This window comes from Marmota flaviventris, chromosome 3, assembly GCF_047511675.1.
Source record: "Marmota flaviventris isolate mMarFla1 chromosome 3, mMarFla1.hap1, whole genome shotgun sequence".
NCBI classification, from domain to species: Eukaryota; Metazoa; Chordata; class Mammalia; order Rodentia; family Sciuridae; genus Marmota; species Marmota flaviventris.
In genome coordinates this window covers 88480790-88500350 of record NC_092500.1, presented here as the reverse complement: position 1 = coordinate 88500350, position 19561 = coordinate 88480790, and the positions used below count along the sequence as shown (strand labels likewise).

At 39.4% G+C, this 19561-nt stretch overlaps 1 protein-coding gene across 1 annotated transcript in view; it reads right to left on the bottom strand.

The window, feature by feature from the left end:
- Nucleotides 1-19561, bottom strand: part of St8sia1 (ST8 alpha-N-acetyl-neuraminide alpha-2,8-sialyltransferase 1) — a 127474-nt gene that overhangs the window by 47821 nt on the left and 60092 nt on the right. Inside the window, exon 3 of the mRNA XM_027934171.2 lies at nucleotides 1797-1906. Within this exon, the coding sequence (XP_027789972.1) occupies nucleotides 1797-1906 (110 nt within the window). The remainder of the gene's footprint in view (nucleotides 1-1796; nucleotides 1907-19561) is intronic.

The following is a 19561-nucleotide window of genomic DNA, read 5'->3' as shown; positions in this document are numbered from 1 at the left end:
CCCTGCTTCTCGGGGCACTGCAGAAGCACTTGTTCTGCCCACAGTGGAATGAAGAGGATTCAGCCCAGAGCCACTCTTCCTCAGAGTCTCCCACTGCCCCCACTATGTGTCTGAATTCCTCTTATTACAGCAAGTACGCCTTCAGGATACAAGTCCCTGACAGAATTGATGAACATATTTCCAGATCTAGCTTGAGTTCCAAGATGCAGTATGTGCTCAATGAACAGATTTTGCACTTAGTTAAGGGAACTACTTCTTCATTTTTTTTCATTTTCCTATTGTTTATATTGCAAAAAGAAAAATCACAATGAAGAGGAAAACACAATCCTACACTGGAAAAAATATGCTAGGGCACCCCATGAAGGAAAGGTAGGTGTAGAAAGACCTCCCCACTCCAGCACAGGCTTCACCAAGCGAGAGGAAACGTCTTCCAAGGAGCCCAACGCTAATTCTCTGAGGGGAAACTTGGCCGCCCCTGAGTAAATCAACCTCTTAAAATTTAATTGTCTTTACTTTGCCCTACCTCACTTAGCTCGAGCTTAGAAGCAGGTTAGGGTTCTCTTTGCTATCTTTTGCTGCTCCTGGACAGTTACTTATTTGTCTTTGAAAACAAATACAAACAAAAAATCTCCATCCTCCCTCGCTCAGCTTCCTGGCCTCTGTGTTGTTGGTGGTCCTCAGCCTTCCTGGCCATTGGGTACTTGGTGCCTAGTCAATCTCATTTCAGTAAGACTTTAGGGTCCACCTGAAAGACTCCCCTGTGCAGTCTTAGGGTTCTTTCTCTTTCTTAGTAACAAACTGTCTTTTCCTACAATGTATCAAGTCAACCCCAGATAACCTCAACTCTGAAATCTTATACCCCAGGGACCCTTCTTTGACTTCACCTCCCACTCGCTCCTGGCTCTCAATGGCCCTGGCATTTGGCCTGTTTCCCTTCTCTTCCACATCTCAGAGCCCACTCCCTATCCTGCTCGGGCTTCAGGGTGTGCTGCTTCACAGGCTCTCCAGCCAGAGCCCTCCATGTTGCCACACCCTGCCCTTCCTCCCTCTCACCAGATCATCTCAAACCTGCACCACTACATTCATTTTCCCTCTTGTCTTCACTTCTACCCCAGCTGCCAAGCATGTCTGCTCAAACTCGCACCATGGTGCAGGTTGCTGGTGCACAACAGCCTGAAGGTCTGGCTGGATGTGTCTTAGCAATTCCTTACCACATCCCTGCCTCCTGTTTTTCCACTGGAACTGATGTGCATGTCGCCACTCTGCTCAGTCCCTTTAACAAGCCCTCTCCTTGTTTGAAAGCTCCTCCCCTCCTCCTTTCTGATTTTCCTAGTCACGCACAGATCCAATCCTTCTTCAAATCCCACTTGCTCCTTTCAAATGCTTTTTGTGAAAAACTAAGAAGAAAGGGTATAGAAGAAAGTGAATAAATTAAAATGTCTATTCATTCAGAGCTAGCTTTAGTGGAAGAGCAATTTTAAAAGTTTTAATTAGCCAAGTGCATAATCTAAAAGAAGATCTGAGTGTCTCTACTTGTCCCCACTGCCCTTATGAGCCGCAGAGTGGGTACCTCTGCCACCTGTGAGCCTTCTTGCTTTGGATTTCCTCAGGGCAGGTTCCCTCCATCCCCTCAGCGCTCTTCTAAACTCACTTGTATATGAGCTCGAGGGGACACTAAAGAGCGTGCAACAGCTGATTAATCACAAGTGACTAGTTTTGAAAGGCCCCAGGGCTTATGGGAGGGATGGGGGGAAAGGAGAGAAGGCAGAGGCCGCGCTGTGGGTGCTCTCTCTTACCGCATGACAAAATTTGCTTCATCTATTTGACGGCCACAGCCACTCTTCTTCAGAATCCCACCATTTCCCACCACCGCGCATTTCTTCAATGGCAGCTGGAATGGGGTTGCCTAGCAACAGAAAACAAGGCGGGTTTTCACTGCAAAGAACACACAACTGCTCATAAAATCATTGTTTACAGCAGACCCTTGGGAGGAATTTGTATGAAGACTGAGTGGGGCAAAAAGAACATGTGGAAAGAAAGATGCCAAGAAGTTTGTAAGGAGCAAACTAGCTGGTTCCTTTGAAATTAAGAAAGCAAAACAGAAAAACCTCCCCAAAGTGTATTTAAATATAACAACATTTTTTTTTCTTTCACATATTGGCCAAACACATAGTAGAGGGTGTTTGCTATGGAAAATACAAAAATCTAAACTAAACACAGGATTATTTTGAAAGGCATTTTAAGCTGTGAATAAACTCAAATGAATTCTATTCCATTTGACTGCAATTTCATTCATTTATACTATCAGCCATTCTCTCAACAAATGTTTCTGAGCATTTCCTATTTTAACTTTTGGGGACAGATACAAGGTACAGAAGTCTCTGTCCTCAGGCTTCTGAACAGAGGACAGGAGGTGAGGAAGAGGTGAGGAAAGTGTGAACTTTAAGTAGCAAACACCGTTGTGAGCTGGGCTATTGCAGAAGAAAAAGCACACCAACTGCCAGGGGAGGGGCCTGGAGGAGCAAGGTGGCCCTTCTGCTCAGCAGACTTGATTGGGGGAAAGCTTCTCACTTGAGAAGAATCTAAAGAATAAATTGGATTTTGCCAAGTAGAGGAAGCAGCATAAACAAAGGCATAAAAGTATTTTCTGGGAGCAAATGTTGTGTTTATAAGCAAATGAACACTGCACAGTTCTATCTAGAACTCAGGAGGCACTAAGGAGCAAGTGACTTGCATTGAGCCAGATAGCATGTGACTTTCTTTCTGCAAACATTGCACTGGACTGCAAAGAAAATTTTCAGTGTACCTAGTGTTCCCTGAGGTGCTATTTATAGTACTAGAGAATATGGAAACCCAGCTATAGCTCTGAAAACAGAATGCATCATTTGGCCTCTTCTAGCTGGGTCAGCAAGAACTGCTGGGTACAGAATTTCCTGCTTGCTGAAACAAGGCACAGCAGGTGGAGTTCTTCGGGGGAAGACCTGACATATATATGTAACTGGTACAGAAAATAACTATATTGATAGTAAGCAGGCCACTGTGGATGAATAATATGGACTATACCAAAAGAACAAGTGGAATTAATACATGAAAATACATTAAAATGGTCTTGCATAGGCATGAAGTAATTAAACCATGAAGGAAAAACAAACAAACAGGAGTCTCTGTGTCACTGATAGCTGAAGTGGGCACTTACTATAGCATAAGATTTTATTCCGCTGATTTCTGTATGTAAGAGGAACAGCATGAACTATGGAAATATTGTTGATAAAGATGCTGTTATGGTTTAGATGTGAGGTATCCCCCAAAAGCTCATGTGTGAGACAATGCAAGAAAGTTTAGAGGTGAAATGACTGGGTTATGAGAGCCTTGGCCTAATCAGTGTATTGATCTACTGATAAAGATTAACTATGTAGTAACCATTGGCAGGTAGGGTGTGGCTGAAGGAGGCGGGTCCCTGGGGCATCCCTTGGTGGTATATAGTTTGTGGTTGTTGAGTACAGCTCTCTCTCTCTCTCTCTCTCTCTCTCTCTCTCTCTCTCTCTGCTTCCTGGTGCAATGTCTTAAGCCACTTTTCTCCATCACACTTTTCTGCCATGATGTTTGGTCTCACTTTAGGCCCATAGCAATGGGGTCAACCATCTTCAGACTGAGACCTCCGAAACCATGAGCACTGAAATAAACTTCTCCACTAAACTTGCTCTTGTCAGGTCCTTTGGTCACAGCAACAATACTAACTAAAATAGATGCAGTACTTAAAGTATAATGCCTAGCATTTGCCAGCAGACAGTTAGGAACTCCCTGCATTACTATAGCAGAGATCAGTCCAGAGAGGAGGGACAGGCAAGGAACAGCATCCTATCACATCCAAAATGATGCATGACATTTTTCTCAGTTACTCTTGAGAGGAGGGTTTGGAATCAACATTAGAAAAACATTTATTTAGATCTATAGTTGTTAATTGAAGATTTACATATTTATTCTCAAGTTAGCTTGTTTGTCCCACAAAATAAGTATCTACTGTGTATCAACCACTGGTGAGTGACAGGGACACAAGTGGAAATCTATGTTCCCCAGAAGCTTGTATTCTAGTGGGAAAAACAGATAAGAAATAAAGAAACATAAGTCAAATGAATAATGTGTCAGATGGTGACAAGGGCTTTGCAGAGAAATAAGCACTGGAACAAGAGGCTCAGGAGATGCAAGACAGGAAATGCAATTTGAATAGGGTGATGAGGGGAAGGTTCCCAGGAGGCCTGCAAGCGAATCCCTGCCAATGAGGAAACGCACCCAAATATCTGCAGGAAGCACGCACAAAGACCTTGAAGGAGGGAACATTTCTGGGATGGGACAGGGAGAACAAGAAGCCTGCTGTGTCTGGAGAGGAGTCAGCTAGGGAGCCAAGTAGGAGAGGAGGTTAGAAGGCTAACTGGTAGGCAGCTGGGGGACAGATTCTGTAGCACTTTGTAGACTCTTGTAAAAGCGTGGGTTTTTATTCTAAGATGAGAATCAAGTCTCTACAACAAGAAGTCAACGTGGGGAGGGCAACATTACAGCATATGTTGGAGCAATCGCTGTGTGTGCTGCTGTGTGAACAGGCTGTAGGTTGTCGTGGGCAGAAGGAAAGAACAGTTAGGAATTCCTTGTAATTCAAGCTTGAGACATTGGTGACCAGGATCAGGGTGACAGTAGTGGTGGTGTGAGAAGTAATCAAATTCTGGAAATACCCTGGAGAAAGATCCAACTAGATTTGCTGAGCTGGTAGGAACAGTGTTAAGAAAAAAAGAAAGGAACCGAGGATGATGCCAAAGGTTTTGGCTTGATCCACGGTAAGGATGGACTTGTCATTTCCTGAGATTCGAAAGATCAAGGAGAAGCATTACTGAGGGAGCAATTGGAGCTCGGTCAAATACCTCAAGTGTGCAATGACATCTGAGTGTCACTGTCAAGTAAGCAATGGAGCATGTGGCCAGGGAACTGGTCTTTCCTGGAGACAGGAGGTTGACGGTGATCAGCACAGGTATTTAAAGTCAGGAGACTAGCCAATGAATGCAGACAGAAAAGAGAAGAGGTCTAAGAGAGGCTCAGACTTTAAACTAAAAAAAAAAGAAACAAACAAACAAACAAAGTATCTCAAAAAGGGTTAGGGAAAAAATGCCTCAAATGCTGTTGGTAGATTAAGTATGATAACAGCTAAAAACTGTCACTGGACTTAGCAACACAGAAGTCACTAGTGACCTTGACAAGGACCTTCGTTCAACAGTAAGGACAAAAGTGTGATGTGAGTTCAGTGAGTTATACATGGGTTTTTTTGCATAAATATTTAGATATAGTTTATTTGAAAAATGTGAGTTCATCTCATCCTCAACTAGTATTTAGATATATTTACATTATTAAAATCCCCTTAAACTGTTGTTAAAGAGAGGTAATCCTTAGATCTGGATTTTCAGGCAAGAATCTGAGCCCAGATCAAGAAGAGTAGCAACACACACCTGGAGAAAAATATTGTCTCCTAACCTCCAAATGGCAGGATGATGGGATCATGGGGCAGGTTCAAGCTCCTCCACCATCTGCTGCCTGTCTCTGAAAGGAGGATAATACTGCGCAGGATTTTATGAGATTATGTGAGATAAGCCATGAAGCCGCTCCTGAGTCACTGGCACAGTGGGCCACTTATCTTCCTTCCCTCTTCTCATTCCTTCCCTCCTTCTAAAGCATGGACTTGTTCATGCTAAGAAATGCCTAAATTTCACGGGTTTTGATGTAATGAAGGAAAACAGTGATTTCTCTGTCTTAACAATTAGAAATAATTTTATTAGCAAAAAATTTAACTATTATACCTTTTCACTATTAACAACACCTTCACCCCCAAAAGCCTTCCAACAAAAGTCCAGAGGTAACAAAAAAAAAGGCCATTTCTTCTTTCTGATAATATTTTCTTGCTCCTTCTTTATTTCATCAATCTCTAGCCCTTGAACAAATAATTTCATTTTATTTCATTTAAGTAAATATTCTGGACACTCTTGGACATTGATAATACACCAGTGAACCATAATAGCACACCACAGCTTCCAGAGAGGAAACATTTAATTGGAAAAATGCTATGAATTTTTATCCAGCTAACTGATATAATACTATTATGCTCTATTTTAGACATAGAATACTCAACTTGGCAATGGTCCACACTCTCCAAAATGGTACCCTTTTTGGAGATCATATTAAATAGGAAAAAATTTTGGTCATCCATTGCCACATGAATATTGTGACTTTGACAATGTTTTTATTATAACATTGTATGCTTCCTCTTGAATTTATTTCCTTGTATCTATGTGATAAAATATCTACCAGATCAGAGAAGATAGTATGCCATAACATTCCTGTGAAACTTGAAACTGCTACTCTAAATGAAAGGATTGATTAGGATAGACTACATTAAGTAACTACAGTGATGAGCCAAACTTTTTTTCCAATTCTTACTCAGCCATTAATTCATCCTATGTATCTCTGTCCAAATTTTAGCACTTTTAAATGTTCTGTTAATGACCATATTATATTAATATGGTCTTCATATTATATTAATATTAGCTTCTTAATGACCATATTATATTAATCACAGGATTCAGATTCTAATTTAACAGGCCACTCAACCTCTCAGTGCTTCACTGGAAATCAGGTATGATAATAACCATCCCATTTATCTCCCAGTGTGATTACGAGAATTAAAATAGGGTAAAGACATTAAATGTCACAAGGTTGTGAAGTTGTATATAAATGAAGTTGTATATAAATATGTATTATTACTACATTATTATATGCTAATAAAATTACATTCTCTTGCAAGGAAAGTCATCTCATACTGCTAGACCACTATAATATGCAGCCTATGTGTGAAATATTCTCAATTTCAAAGATTTATATAGATTTTGAACCAAATAATATTTTTGATCACTGGCCCTTTTGTAGATTTATCTACTCCTCCTATAAACCTATGAAATAAAAAATGCATATTTTTGTAAGAATAATTATAGGTATCACATCTTTTTATTAAACACTCTATATTTAAACTAAGTACAGATCAAATGACCAACAATTTGCTCAAAAAAATAAATAATTTAATTTAATCAATGATTTTCCATCAAGTATCTGGCCTATTTTCAGCAGTTCCCAGACCTAAAGTGGCATTTCTTTCTGTTGCAATAGATACATAAATTAATCTCCATAGCAGAAGAACAATCACAGGCCCCATCACTCCTAAAATATGAGCTGATTAACAAATTTCAAAGTCTTGCTTCTGAGTTGTCCCTTTTTCTAATTATCTTCCACAGTCTGTACCATATGTGCTTCTTCTTAAATAGTCCTGATACTCAAACTCCCTTCTCATTCAGTAACTATTTGTTGAGCATCTACTATAAGCCCACCATGGAAGCTGAAATGTGATGGTGAAAAACATGGACAAGCACCTTACTCATGGAGCTCACATTCTAAGAGAAAAGAGTCTTACAAATGTGACAGTAAAGTACAGAGTGCTGTACGTGACATTTAAGCTAAGATTTGAAATTTTGAGGCATGAGGAAAAAAGGCTGAGATTTCTTTATTAGACAATCTTAGGAAGGTTAAAAAAAAGCAAACAAAAATTTAAGACTTTCATGTTTTATAGCATGAATGAGAGTGAAAAGACTTGTTACAGGCTAGAAAACATTTTCAGAAACAAGCTGCAAACGCCAACTGTGAAAATATTCCTGGCTGAGGCTATGACTTCTGAGAGTATGTCTTTAAAATCTGAAGCATTTAAACCCTATTTTTTATGCCTGATATAAACAGGACCAGAGCATCCCAGAATGGTTTTATAATTAAGTGAATGAAGCACTATTTACCAGAGTCACTGGCAAAGCCATGGGCTTCACCTCTCTCCACACCCAAGCCACAGGCAACAAGAAACAAGAAACCCAGGATCTGGACCCTATCTCACCCCAAACTGGGAACTCAATTGCTAGCCCTCACTGGAACTCAATTGCTAGCACAGAGACCTTGTACCTACTTATCTTCCTCCCACAGACATAACTAGATGACCGGACTGATAATCACACTACCTTTATAAGATCCCAAGTTACCATCTTACATCAATTGCTTTAGAGTTTGAGCAGATCTTAGAGGGAGGGGGGAAGCAGTAAATGCATGGAGGAAAAGAAAAATGTCAGCCACTTATTAGAGTATTGGATGATAACTGTTTTCACAAAAACACCAAACATTTTATTAAGAGCACCTGTGATTATGAATTAAGTCATACCAGTCTTTGAGAGAGCTCACCTCTAAGGCATGCCTACAATTTAAATTTCAAAACTCAGCCTCATGCATGGATGTAAAGTCAGAATCTAAGAATTAAAAAAAAAATACATATTCCACAGAAGCACTTCGGGGAGAAGGGGGCAGCCATGTCCCTACATCCAAGTTATAAAAAATAACTAACCTCAAATCTAGATTTCTTGGGAACATTAGGAATCCACAAAGTTTGGAATCCTGGAAGCAACCCACAAGGATCCTGAAAATAGTGGTGCTCTGTTGTAATGGACCTACACCCTGAAGAGACGCAAGGAGGCTCTGAGGCTCCCGGGGTTTATGAGAGTTGAGTTGTAGTTGAGTCAATTAAACATTATTAATGGATGAAGAGAAGCCAAGTCAATGTCTTGAATTATTATGCAAAGTACATGTATGAGGACACGAATTGGTGTGAGTATACTATGTGTACAACCAGAGATATGAAAAATTGAGCTCTATTTATGTAATAAGAGTTGTAATGCATTCCACTGTTATATATAAATATAAAAAATCAAAAAATTACCTTAACAGCAAATGTGTATTTTAAATGTTCTCTTGCTTTTGAAGATGGCAACAAAACCATAAACCAATTCATTCCGCTGTTTCAGTTTCAAAATAAAAGGAAACTGATATTAGAAAAAAAAAAGATGGCAACAAAAGACCTCTTATTTTCAATGTAACACAGGATACACTGGATTATTGTGACACTCTTTTAGCCAGCAGAGTCTATGCTTATTTTCACACTTGACAATGCAAAGGAAAATGGCTGGGTTTGGTGAGGTGGTTTTTGTTGTTTTTTGGTGGGGGAGGGAGGGTGGGTTATTTGTCGCCCTACTACTCTCCTACAGACGCTTTGCTCTTTGACAGGAAGGGGAAGCAAGTTGTCCTTATATAATTGTGTCTCTTAGCTAGAAAAATTTCCTACTCATTCAGTCATTAGAACACCATCAAGTGAGACTATTAGGAAGAATCAATGTTAGTATTAGATAAGAGCCTCAAATCACATCAGAAAAGCAGAGGTTTTTCCTTTGAAAGCCTTTAGAAAGACCCAAAAGGCTGTCACTACCATCTACCTAGCTATTAGTCACTGTGTCAAAATATATGCTTGCCCTTCTTGATGAAAAATCCCAAGTTCCTGTCTATAGGAACATCCGCACACACCTAATTGCACTCCAAACCCATTCTTTCTGTGTACCCTCACCTATGGATCCATCCACGTGGACTCCCACACATAATTATGCTTCACCCACACACATAATTTAATTTCTTGCCCATATGTTAATTATATCCTCAACTTAGGCATCTAAATACACTCCCCTGCCTCACATCTAATTATAGCCCCCCTCTTATGAACGTAATTACACCATTCAGCCACCCATCTAATTATGCCCTCCCTGACATATATAATTGCACTGCCCTGCTCAAGGACCTAATTACATTCTAACCAGCACATCAATTAAGCCCCCAACTCTCCAATAATATTCCTCAGATGCTCATCTCCTTATCTCTGTACCCACTTTATTACTTCAACTAAGGATTGGCAACTTCCCACAAGTGATCTCCTAAGAAGCGTGGCACCCAGCTAACCAGGAAAATAATAATGACAAGATACAGCTGAACCCAAAGCAGTTTTGGTTCTTTCCCATAAATCACATGTATTTGCTTTTTCAGTCATTTAACCAGCCCCTCGGAAGTCCAAATTAAATTTCAGCTGTTTTCTTACTTTGCATGCATAAGCATTTTTATGATGAAAATATCTAGTAATTAGCTCGTTTATTTCAGAGAAAAAAAAAGTTTCTCATTACAGATATTTAGTTATTGAACCCTTACAAAAACATTACCCCAAACTTTCCCTGGGGATATATATTTATAAGCACTAGTTTTAGAATATTTGCAGGACATTTAACTGTTCTTCAATTATATGAAAACAATTTCCCACAAAGTTTCTGCTACGACTTATATTCCCTACTCTACAAATAAAATTGTGATTTTAAAAAGATAAACTAGTAGTATCATGCTTTCTACCCAAGATGTATCTCTGGAAAATGAATGATGGTGAATATTTATATACTGGGTACTCTTTGTCTATTAAAATTTCTTGTTTGATCCATTATAAAAGATTACTTACACATTCCAGAGAGTGTTTTGTGTATTTCATTTACAATTTGTTAATTCTGGATACAGCACCATAGAACATCATCTTATGCAGCTATTCAGCAGATTTATTAAACACTTCATAATTGATTCTCAGTTACCTGAAATTTGTTCCTGATGCCCTCTCTGACTCATGAATGCCAAAGCAGCGACACAGGCTATGCCTACACTGTAACAGAGGTTGGCCACATTTCAAACCCCTCAAAACTGTTGGGGTTTTTTTCCATGGTAAGCAGGTAAGGAAGTATGACGGGCATGTGTATCATTCCAAAGGTAACAGCCAATCATTCTTTTTTTCTTTTTTTTCTAATTCATTCTCAATACTGCAGCGGAAAACGGAAACAGCAGCAGGAAAGAGCAGAGTCTCTTGCTGTTGCTAGACCCTGTATGTGCACCTCCCTCACTGGAATTACCACGGAAAAATTCTTTTTCCTCTAAATATAGAAAGGGCATCTTCCTGTTGATGAGCATCAGACTGGAGCCTCCCTGCCTGCATCCAAATCCTGGATTTCGTGTTTCCTCTATGACCATCAGCAAGTTACTTAACCTCAGTGTCTCAGGCTTCTTGTCTGTTTTAATGGTACCCACTTCATACAGTTGTTTTGCATAATAAAGAGTTAAGTCTGGCACCAAGTAAGTGTTCGATAATTTTTATTTTGACTTTGAATGAACCAGCGTTTTCTCAGCAACACAAGCTAGAAATCATGGAGTCATCTATGCTCAGGTCTCGAGACATCCCAACATCTACCTCTCCAGAGGCTCTTTGTATTCTTCCCTTCTTTCTACCTCCAGTGTACATCCAAAAAGAAAAACGACTTGTTACTTCCAGTTATTTATTACTTCTAGTTGGCTTCTGATTCTTACCAATCACCAATCTTTCACTCATATCCTAATTCTTCTAATAGAAAGAATCAGTCATACAAATCACTCTCCTAGTAAAAATTGTACCATGGGTCCCCCTGCCCACAGACAAAATGTTTGGAGTCTTCATTGAGTGAGTCGGGACCCACCAACACCCTGAACTTCCTGTTCATTCTTTTTTGCCCCCACTTTATCTATGCATACACTCAATATTCCCTTTTTTCCCCCTATGCTTTTTTTTATTTACCTGTGTTTTCTTGAACACATCCTCAATTACTTGCCTCTCTATCTTTTATGAAGCTACTGCAAGGCCACCTCTCCCTATTTGCACTACTCCATCATCTATCTACCGAATTCTTTTTCACTCTTAAGATCTGCAAAATGTTGCAGGTACTGTGCCTGATAAGATCTCTTACAAGTTCATGAAATACTCGACAACTGAAGCAGATAAGAAACACATTAGAATTCATTTATGCTCAATGAGTCATGAGAATTATGTACAAAAACTGTACACAGTAGCTTGGAGATATATGTGGATTTGAATCAAATCACTTCTTCAATACCTCAGAGATTTTCAAATTTATGGTTGCTACTGTTGTTATTTTATTTTGAAATGGAAGCCTCTCTTGATATTTCTCAAATGTCAAGAAAAGCCCCATTAGAAAACAAAACACAGAAAACAAGACAAAGAATCCAGTATGTGGTAGAGATGGGTGTCCCTCCCTGACGCTTGGTCTTTTCCTTATTTCTGGAAGTAATAAATGCCCCCAAGGAATTCAATGGTACAAAAGCTCTCTAATCTATTGAGACTCTTCCCACTCCCACCCCCTGAAATCAAGAACTAAACATATCAAGCAAATTTTCAATTAAGGGCATTTGGCAAGTATTTATTGAGTGTCAACCAATCACATACCAGTTACTCTATGAAGTGTCGGGTCAAACATCCTGACTTTCACTTCAGTGTTTTCTCCATTAAAAGGCAAGTGTGAATGAAGACTATTTCAACTGTAAATAGTGTGCAATCACTCAGTGATGCAGTGGCTGCCTAAACTGCTAATGCAATTTAACTGATTGGGCACCAGAACTAGAAGGACTGGGATTGATTGCCTGCTAATTAACTGTTTGCCTTAAAAAAAAAGAATACAAGCCCAAATAGATGGTCTCAAGTATAAATTTATTTTATTCCATTAAATGATGAAGCAATCAAGGAGAGAACAGTTCTTTTGGGGAAAAAATGTTACTGCTGCTGCTTCCATCTTTATTTCCCCAACCGTATGAAAATATCTGTCATCTATTTTTGCTGAAAAACAGGGAAAAGTTGATTTCAGAGCATCCCTTTATTCCAAGCATGGCTCCCTTAATTATCCCCGAGGGCTCCTGTAAGTGTCCAGTCAGCTGACATTTGAAGCCTCTGAACTAGGGTAGCCTCACTCTACCTGTCTGATCATCTTCTCCTCTGTTTCATAGTGTGGACCACATGTACTGGACTAAGAATATAGATTAATGATGTCCTACATATGCATGTGCGTAATTCTTATTCCCACTTCTAGCCAATCTCATCTTCTGGAATTGGAATTCACATCCTGGCTACCCCATAGAAATACCTACAGCATTACATATCAGTCACACTAACTGGTGATTCAAGACACTTAGCATCTTGTACCACTTTACTTCCTATAGGTTTGTATACCTGCTATGGTTTGGATATGGTTTAAGTGTATACCTCATACGTTCATGTGTTTGAAGTTTGGTCCTTGGTGATGATGGGAGGTGGGACCTTTAAGAGATGGAGTTTACTGGGAAGTTACTAAATTAATTGGAGACATTGACTTGGAAGAGATCATATTACCCCAGAATCTCTCTGGCATTCTCACATATGAACTCCTACCCCGATGTGCTTAGGCCAAGAGAGCCCTCAGCAGAGCTGGGCCAACAGCACCATGCCCTCAAAAATTGTGAGCTAGCCAGGCATGGTAGGACACACCTGTAACCCCAGCTACTCAGGAGGCTGAGGCAGGAGGATCACAAGTTGAGGAAGGCTTGAGCAACTTCACGCAATATAAAAAGTAAAAAAGGGATAGTGATATAGTTCTGTAGTAGAGTGCCCCTGGATTTAATTCTCAGTACTGCAATTTGTGACTAAATATACCTCTGGTTTATAAAGTTATCCTGCCTAAGGTATTTCATTATAGTAACAAAAAATAGACTAATAGAACACTCATCCTATACAAATGAAAATCCAAACCTCTTCAGGGTTTGAACCACTGCTTATAACTCTTACTACAGTAGACACATATATGTTTTTATTGATTGATTAATTCATTGATTGATTCAACCCATCCCCAATTCACCTAGAGAAGTGCCAGTAACCTACCTAAGCAAATGGAGAATTGTTCATGCTTTTAGACAACTGGCATAAAAGTTTAAAAACTTGCTGAATGACAGCTGAGTGAACTTTTTTTTTGAGACTCTAGCACACAGGAGTTGAAAAATTAAATGCTACAGAATTCAGGAAAATAAGAATGCGATAGGGAATGCTAGAGAATGTGGTAAATGGAGGAAATGTGATCAAACTAAAAGGATCAGGAGTTACTCAGACCTTGTTGACAGGCATGGGATCTCAGGCTGCTAGTTACTCTTACTTCTTTTGCCAAGTAATGCTAAAAATTCAAATATTAATATTAATTTTCTAGTTTTAAAATGTTGGCATATATTTCAAATTATTTTTAACAACAACAAAAAAAAGCCAAACAAAATCCATTTGAAGGGCTTATATAGGCAGTTTGCACAGTCTGCTGTAGACCCAGGTGGGCCCTGGCAGACTTAGATTTATTCAAAGAGTAGGTGGTCAGAGATGAGTGTAAATCTTAAATTATTCAGAAAGTATAGGAAAATACGTATTTCAGGGACTTTTAGCCAAAGATTGGGAAATACTTTGCTCTCCTTGCCAAGCTCAAATGAATTAATAGTTTCTTCTAAAGTAACTAGTCAAAAAAAATTCAGGATTCAAAGTGACAGGAAAAAAATCAAAAGGTCTCCCTAATATCTGTTTAGAACAACATTAATATTTAGATATTATCCACAGTGATTTCTCAGACCTCTCTCCTTTGCTGAGGCCTCTCGTGTTTGTTTTGTAACCAAACTTCCCCATACTATTGCAATGTGTGTATTTGTTTCACAAGATATTGTGGATTATCTTTCCATCATAACTTTAATATAAACACAGTATGCAACTGTACAGGTGACTCACAATTTAACCAATTCCTTAATGTTAAATGTCTTAGGTTGTCCTCAAATTTTTGCTGTAATAAACAACACTGTAGTAAACATCTTTGAGTTGTGACGGGTCCAGGAAGGCAGGTATTGATGGTAGAGAGGGAAGTCACACTGTATTGTCTCCTTTGATGTGGACCACAAAGTTTGCTTAATTTTATGTAAAGAACCCGACAAAAATGTCTTCAACACCCCCTTTCAAAAGAGCTTATAATCACTAACTTATTCCAGATAGGATTTCTCTTGCTGCTACTTATCCAAAGCATCACCTTGAGCACTGATCCATTTGTTTCTTGATATAAATCCACAGACATGGAATTAACTGGTCTGGTGATAATCACATATTTGAGGCTTTTAATTCACTCGGCTGAATTACACCAGAAAGACAGTACCAGGTGCCCTGCACCAGTGTGCCAGCAAACACCTCTGCCTCAACTTCCTAACCTGGTTTCCTTGAAAAAGCATGGGTCACAACAGTAAAAATCAGCATCTGAGTAAGTATCCATTCGCTTCCATAAGAGAAACACAATGGGAACCTGTTTACATGCGATTTCCACTATTTGGGACCATTCCAGCACAGAGATTTCATTATGGTGGAATGGTTTTTGTGGTATATTAACCTGGTTAAATTCTCAGACTTTGGATTTAACAGGTCTGAGTTCAAATTCTGGATTGGGATCACAGTGTGGAACCAGTTCATTTAAGATCTCTATGGGGGCAGGGGTTTTGGCTCAGCGGTAGAGCACTCACTTAGCACGTGCGAGGCCTTGGGTTCGATCCTCAGCAACACATAAAAATAAGGAGGCTGACTCTTAGTGGGGAAGGGAGGAGGGAACATGGGAGGAATAGATGAATTCTAGATAGGAAAGAGGGGTGGGGGGAAAGGAAGCGGGCAGGGGATTAGCAAGGATGGTGGAATGTGATGGACATCATTATCCACAGTACATGTATGAAGACATGAATTGGGTGTCAAAATACTTTATACACAAACAGAGATATGAAAAGTTGTGGTATATATGAGTAATAAGAATTGAATGCATTCCACTGACATTTATTTTTTAAAAAATCAATAAAAATAAAATAAAATAAAGGTATTATGTCAAACTATAACTAAAAAATAAATATTTTTAAAAAAACATCTCTCAGCCTCGATCTCTCAGCCTCAGTTTTTACATGTAAAATGGAGAAAATAATTCCATTTATATGGTTTCATAATATGTAGGGATTATGAGGCAATGTGCAAAACATTTAGCAAAGAGCCTAGCACATAGTAAATTCTCAACAAACTACAACTGTAGAGTGTATCCACAAAAGCTAATCAAATTACAAAAATATAATTAATCCACTCTTAGATGTTCTCTAATGTATTTCATTTTCATTGATATTTTCTAGACATTTTACCTAAAATGTTCCACTTTAAGAAATTGAATTTATTTACATGAACTTATTTATTATTTCTAATTTAAAACAAAAACACTGAATTTAAATGAAAAATACACTGAATTTAAATGAAAAATACTCTAAATAGATATACCAATATATTTCAATTAAGAAACTTTTGTATGAGCTGTAAGCAGTTTACATTAATTGCTTTCTTTGTATATATGCTGTCTACAGAGTCGTAATTAGTAAATGCAACATTAGAAACGTCATTAAAACATGTCTTTTCTCCTATTGATTCAGTCCCATCCACTTGATATCACTTCCCACTGCCACTTTTTTGTCATCAGTGGCGTTCAGAGACCCTTTGGCTCACTTATCCCTTCACCAACTCTATGAAGAAAAAAAATCTGCAGAGACAGGATGATTTTTGAGGCTGGAATGATTTTCTTTCAAGCGTACTAAACAGGATGCCAAGTCCACAAAAAAAAACAGGCAATAGCAAATTCAGGGTTGGCCAGTGTACTCCTCGGTGCTTCTCAAGCACATTTTAACAGGAGAAAACACTACAGACAGGTGGAGTATTAACCCATGTCAACTCTATATGTACCCACGTCACCTATCTAAATCATTCCTCAGGCACCTAAGTATGCAAGTCGTGGAAATGACCCCCACGTCATGGAATAGAATGGTTACCGGCACAAATTGCCTCACCAGAGGCTTCCTTCACGTGACCTTGAGATGGTTACTGAACCTCTCTCAGCCTCAGCTTCCTCATCTATAAAAAGGAAGGAATAAAAGAAAAACCCTACTCCCATAGAGTTATTAAAAGAATTAAATAAGATGATAATGATAAAAAGTGCCAAGTCTGGCACCTGAAATCACTCAGTAGATATTAGCTATTAATGTCTTTATGGTATGAACGCTCCCACCACCACAGTGTGCTGGTCACTTACTTGTTTACACTGTTTTCAGATCCCCTTTCCCGCCCCCTACACTCTGCCCCTTCCATCCTCCTTACATCTTGTCTCCACCATCTGAAAAAGTAAAGGGAAGTTTCTATACATCAAAATTCTCATGGGGGTGCTGGGGTTGTGGTTCATCGGTAGAGTGCTTGCCTAGCTCATGCAATGCCCTGGGTTGGATCCTCAGCACCACATAAAAATAAATAAATAAAACAAAGATATTGTGTCCAACTACAACTAAGAAATAAAAATATTTTTAAAAAAGATCCTCACGGGGTAATATAACCCAAAGCATGAAACTGATGTTTCCTTCAGATACTCTCATTTTAAAGACATGACATAATTTACAACATTTTACTACCACTATCTTTAATATGATAACTATTTACCTTTTCTCTCCAAGGTTTCCTAGACTTTACTTCATCTACCTCATGTCTTGTAAATCTTTACCACTAAATGTTTGTTTCCCTAGGCCCAAGTCCTCATCTTCTAAATCCTTCCTTGCTTCTATTTGTTCAAGATGCAAAAGGTCAGCAATAAAATTATAATACGCCCTAAGAAGCTAATGACTATAATTTACTAAATTCTGCCCTGCTATGGTATGACTTTTGAATACTGCAGACCTTCTTACAGGGTCATTTTCCTGAAATGTGATTACAATCAGAGAAAGTAGTCTCAGGGGATTAATTTCTGTTCTTTACTAATTTCAGAAAAGTCACAAACTTTTCCATCAAAGGACGATTGTTCTAACTGCTCACACTGCACACTCAGTCTAAGCCTAGAATCTGGCTGAAACCGTTTTCCTCTTTAGAGTTCCAAGGGGTTAAAAAAAAAATTATTGCTGCCTCTGGCAAGAGGTTGTTTGGGAGCTTTATCAACTGGCTTGTTTCCTAAACATATTGGTTCTATAGTGCTACAAAGACACCAAAGTGTTTTATTCTACCAGCTGAGGCAAGATAACTAGAAAACAAGCAGGAAGACAGTATGTTAATTTAAAAATACAAATCATTCACATTTGTTTCGTGGGAAAATTGGTGCAGGAATATCTGATGGTAAGAAAACTAAGCACCCAGGCCCCAACATGGGGGCTCACAGTCTGGGAAGCCAGGGCAAGGCAGGGAGGAGACCTGGGAGTCGCTCCTTCTTCTGTTCCTTCACGGCACACTGCCAGTGCCATCTGACTGGAGGGAGGGCAGACACTGGCCAAGCTGACTGTGATTCTAAATCTTCAGAAAGAGCAGCAATCTCTCCCTTGCAGAGTTTCATACCATTGATTTCTTTACAACACCTGAGACCCTGTATTGATATAAAACCACACAAGGGTGACAAACGGCCACTGTTCCATAAGGGGCTCATTAACCAGGCACAGTGGGGCACACCTGTAATCTCAGTGACTCTGTGGGCTAAGACAGGAAAATTGCAAGTGTGAGGCCAGCCTGGCAACCTAACGAGACGACTGGGAATGTAGTTCAGTGGTTAAGTACCCCTGGGTTCAATCCCTAGTACCAAAAAAAAAAAAAAAAAATGGCAAGCAAGCAAGCTTGTCCAGGACAGCCTCAACAAAAGGGGCTCACTGTAATCCATTCCGATCATCTCCAGAGTCCCCCTAAAGGCTTCAGCGTAGGACTTTACCAAGCTGGTTGCTTCCAGTATAAGGATTTCTCCTTCCATTCTCTAATAATGCCCTCCAAGTCTCTTTATACCAAAACACAGGCTGTGCGTCTGCCAGGGTACAGGTGGTGATGCATACAGCAAAACCAAGCAGCCCAACTCAGTTATTCCTTCATTCATTCCACTAAAATGTATTAAATCTCTATTACATCCCAGGCACTATGCTAAGAACTGAGGTACTAAGTTCCCAACCTCCCCCATAGGCCCCAAATTAAACACTGCCTGGGGCCCTTCCCGAGTACGGAGAGAAAGAAGCTTGAATCAACTACATTTGAATATGAAGTTGCAAATGAGAGGTAACTGGAACTGTGAGGAAGGCCCCCCAAGGAAAGGATAAATGTAAATTCACTAGGTAAGAGGATGTAAGACTCTTCCAGGAAAAGGGGTACTGTGTTAAAAATCTCTGTAGAAGGAGAGAGCTCCTTCTACATGAGAGGCTGACCCAAGGCCTGAGAGGCAAAGTGTGACAGGGGACAGAGGACACTGTGTAAATTGATGTGGGAGCCCCGGGAATAGCCCCGGCCTTAAGGAGTCTGGTCTATATCCTAAAATCAATGGGACGATAATCAAGAATGTTAGGCGAATGACAGCATGATCTTACCTGCATTTTACAAAGCTCATATTACTCAGGCTACATGGTGGGAAATGGATCCAAGAGGAGGCCAGATTAGACACAACATGCCCAATCAGAGATTTTTGGAGAATTGTAGGCAAGGGGCCACTGTCATTTTGAATAGGTTGGTAAAGACAATGGTGGAAAATTTTTAAATGGATAGAGAAAGAGATGGAAACTATCTTCACAAACTTGAAATTTTCCTTTACTTCTGCTGAGGTTTGAATGTCTCCTCCAAAACTAATGTTCAGTGTGGTTGCCATTGCAACAGTATCAGGAGGTGGGGCATGGAAGAGGTGATTAGGCTATGAGACTCCTCTCTCATGAA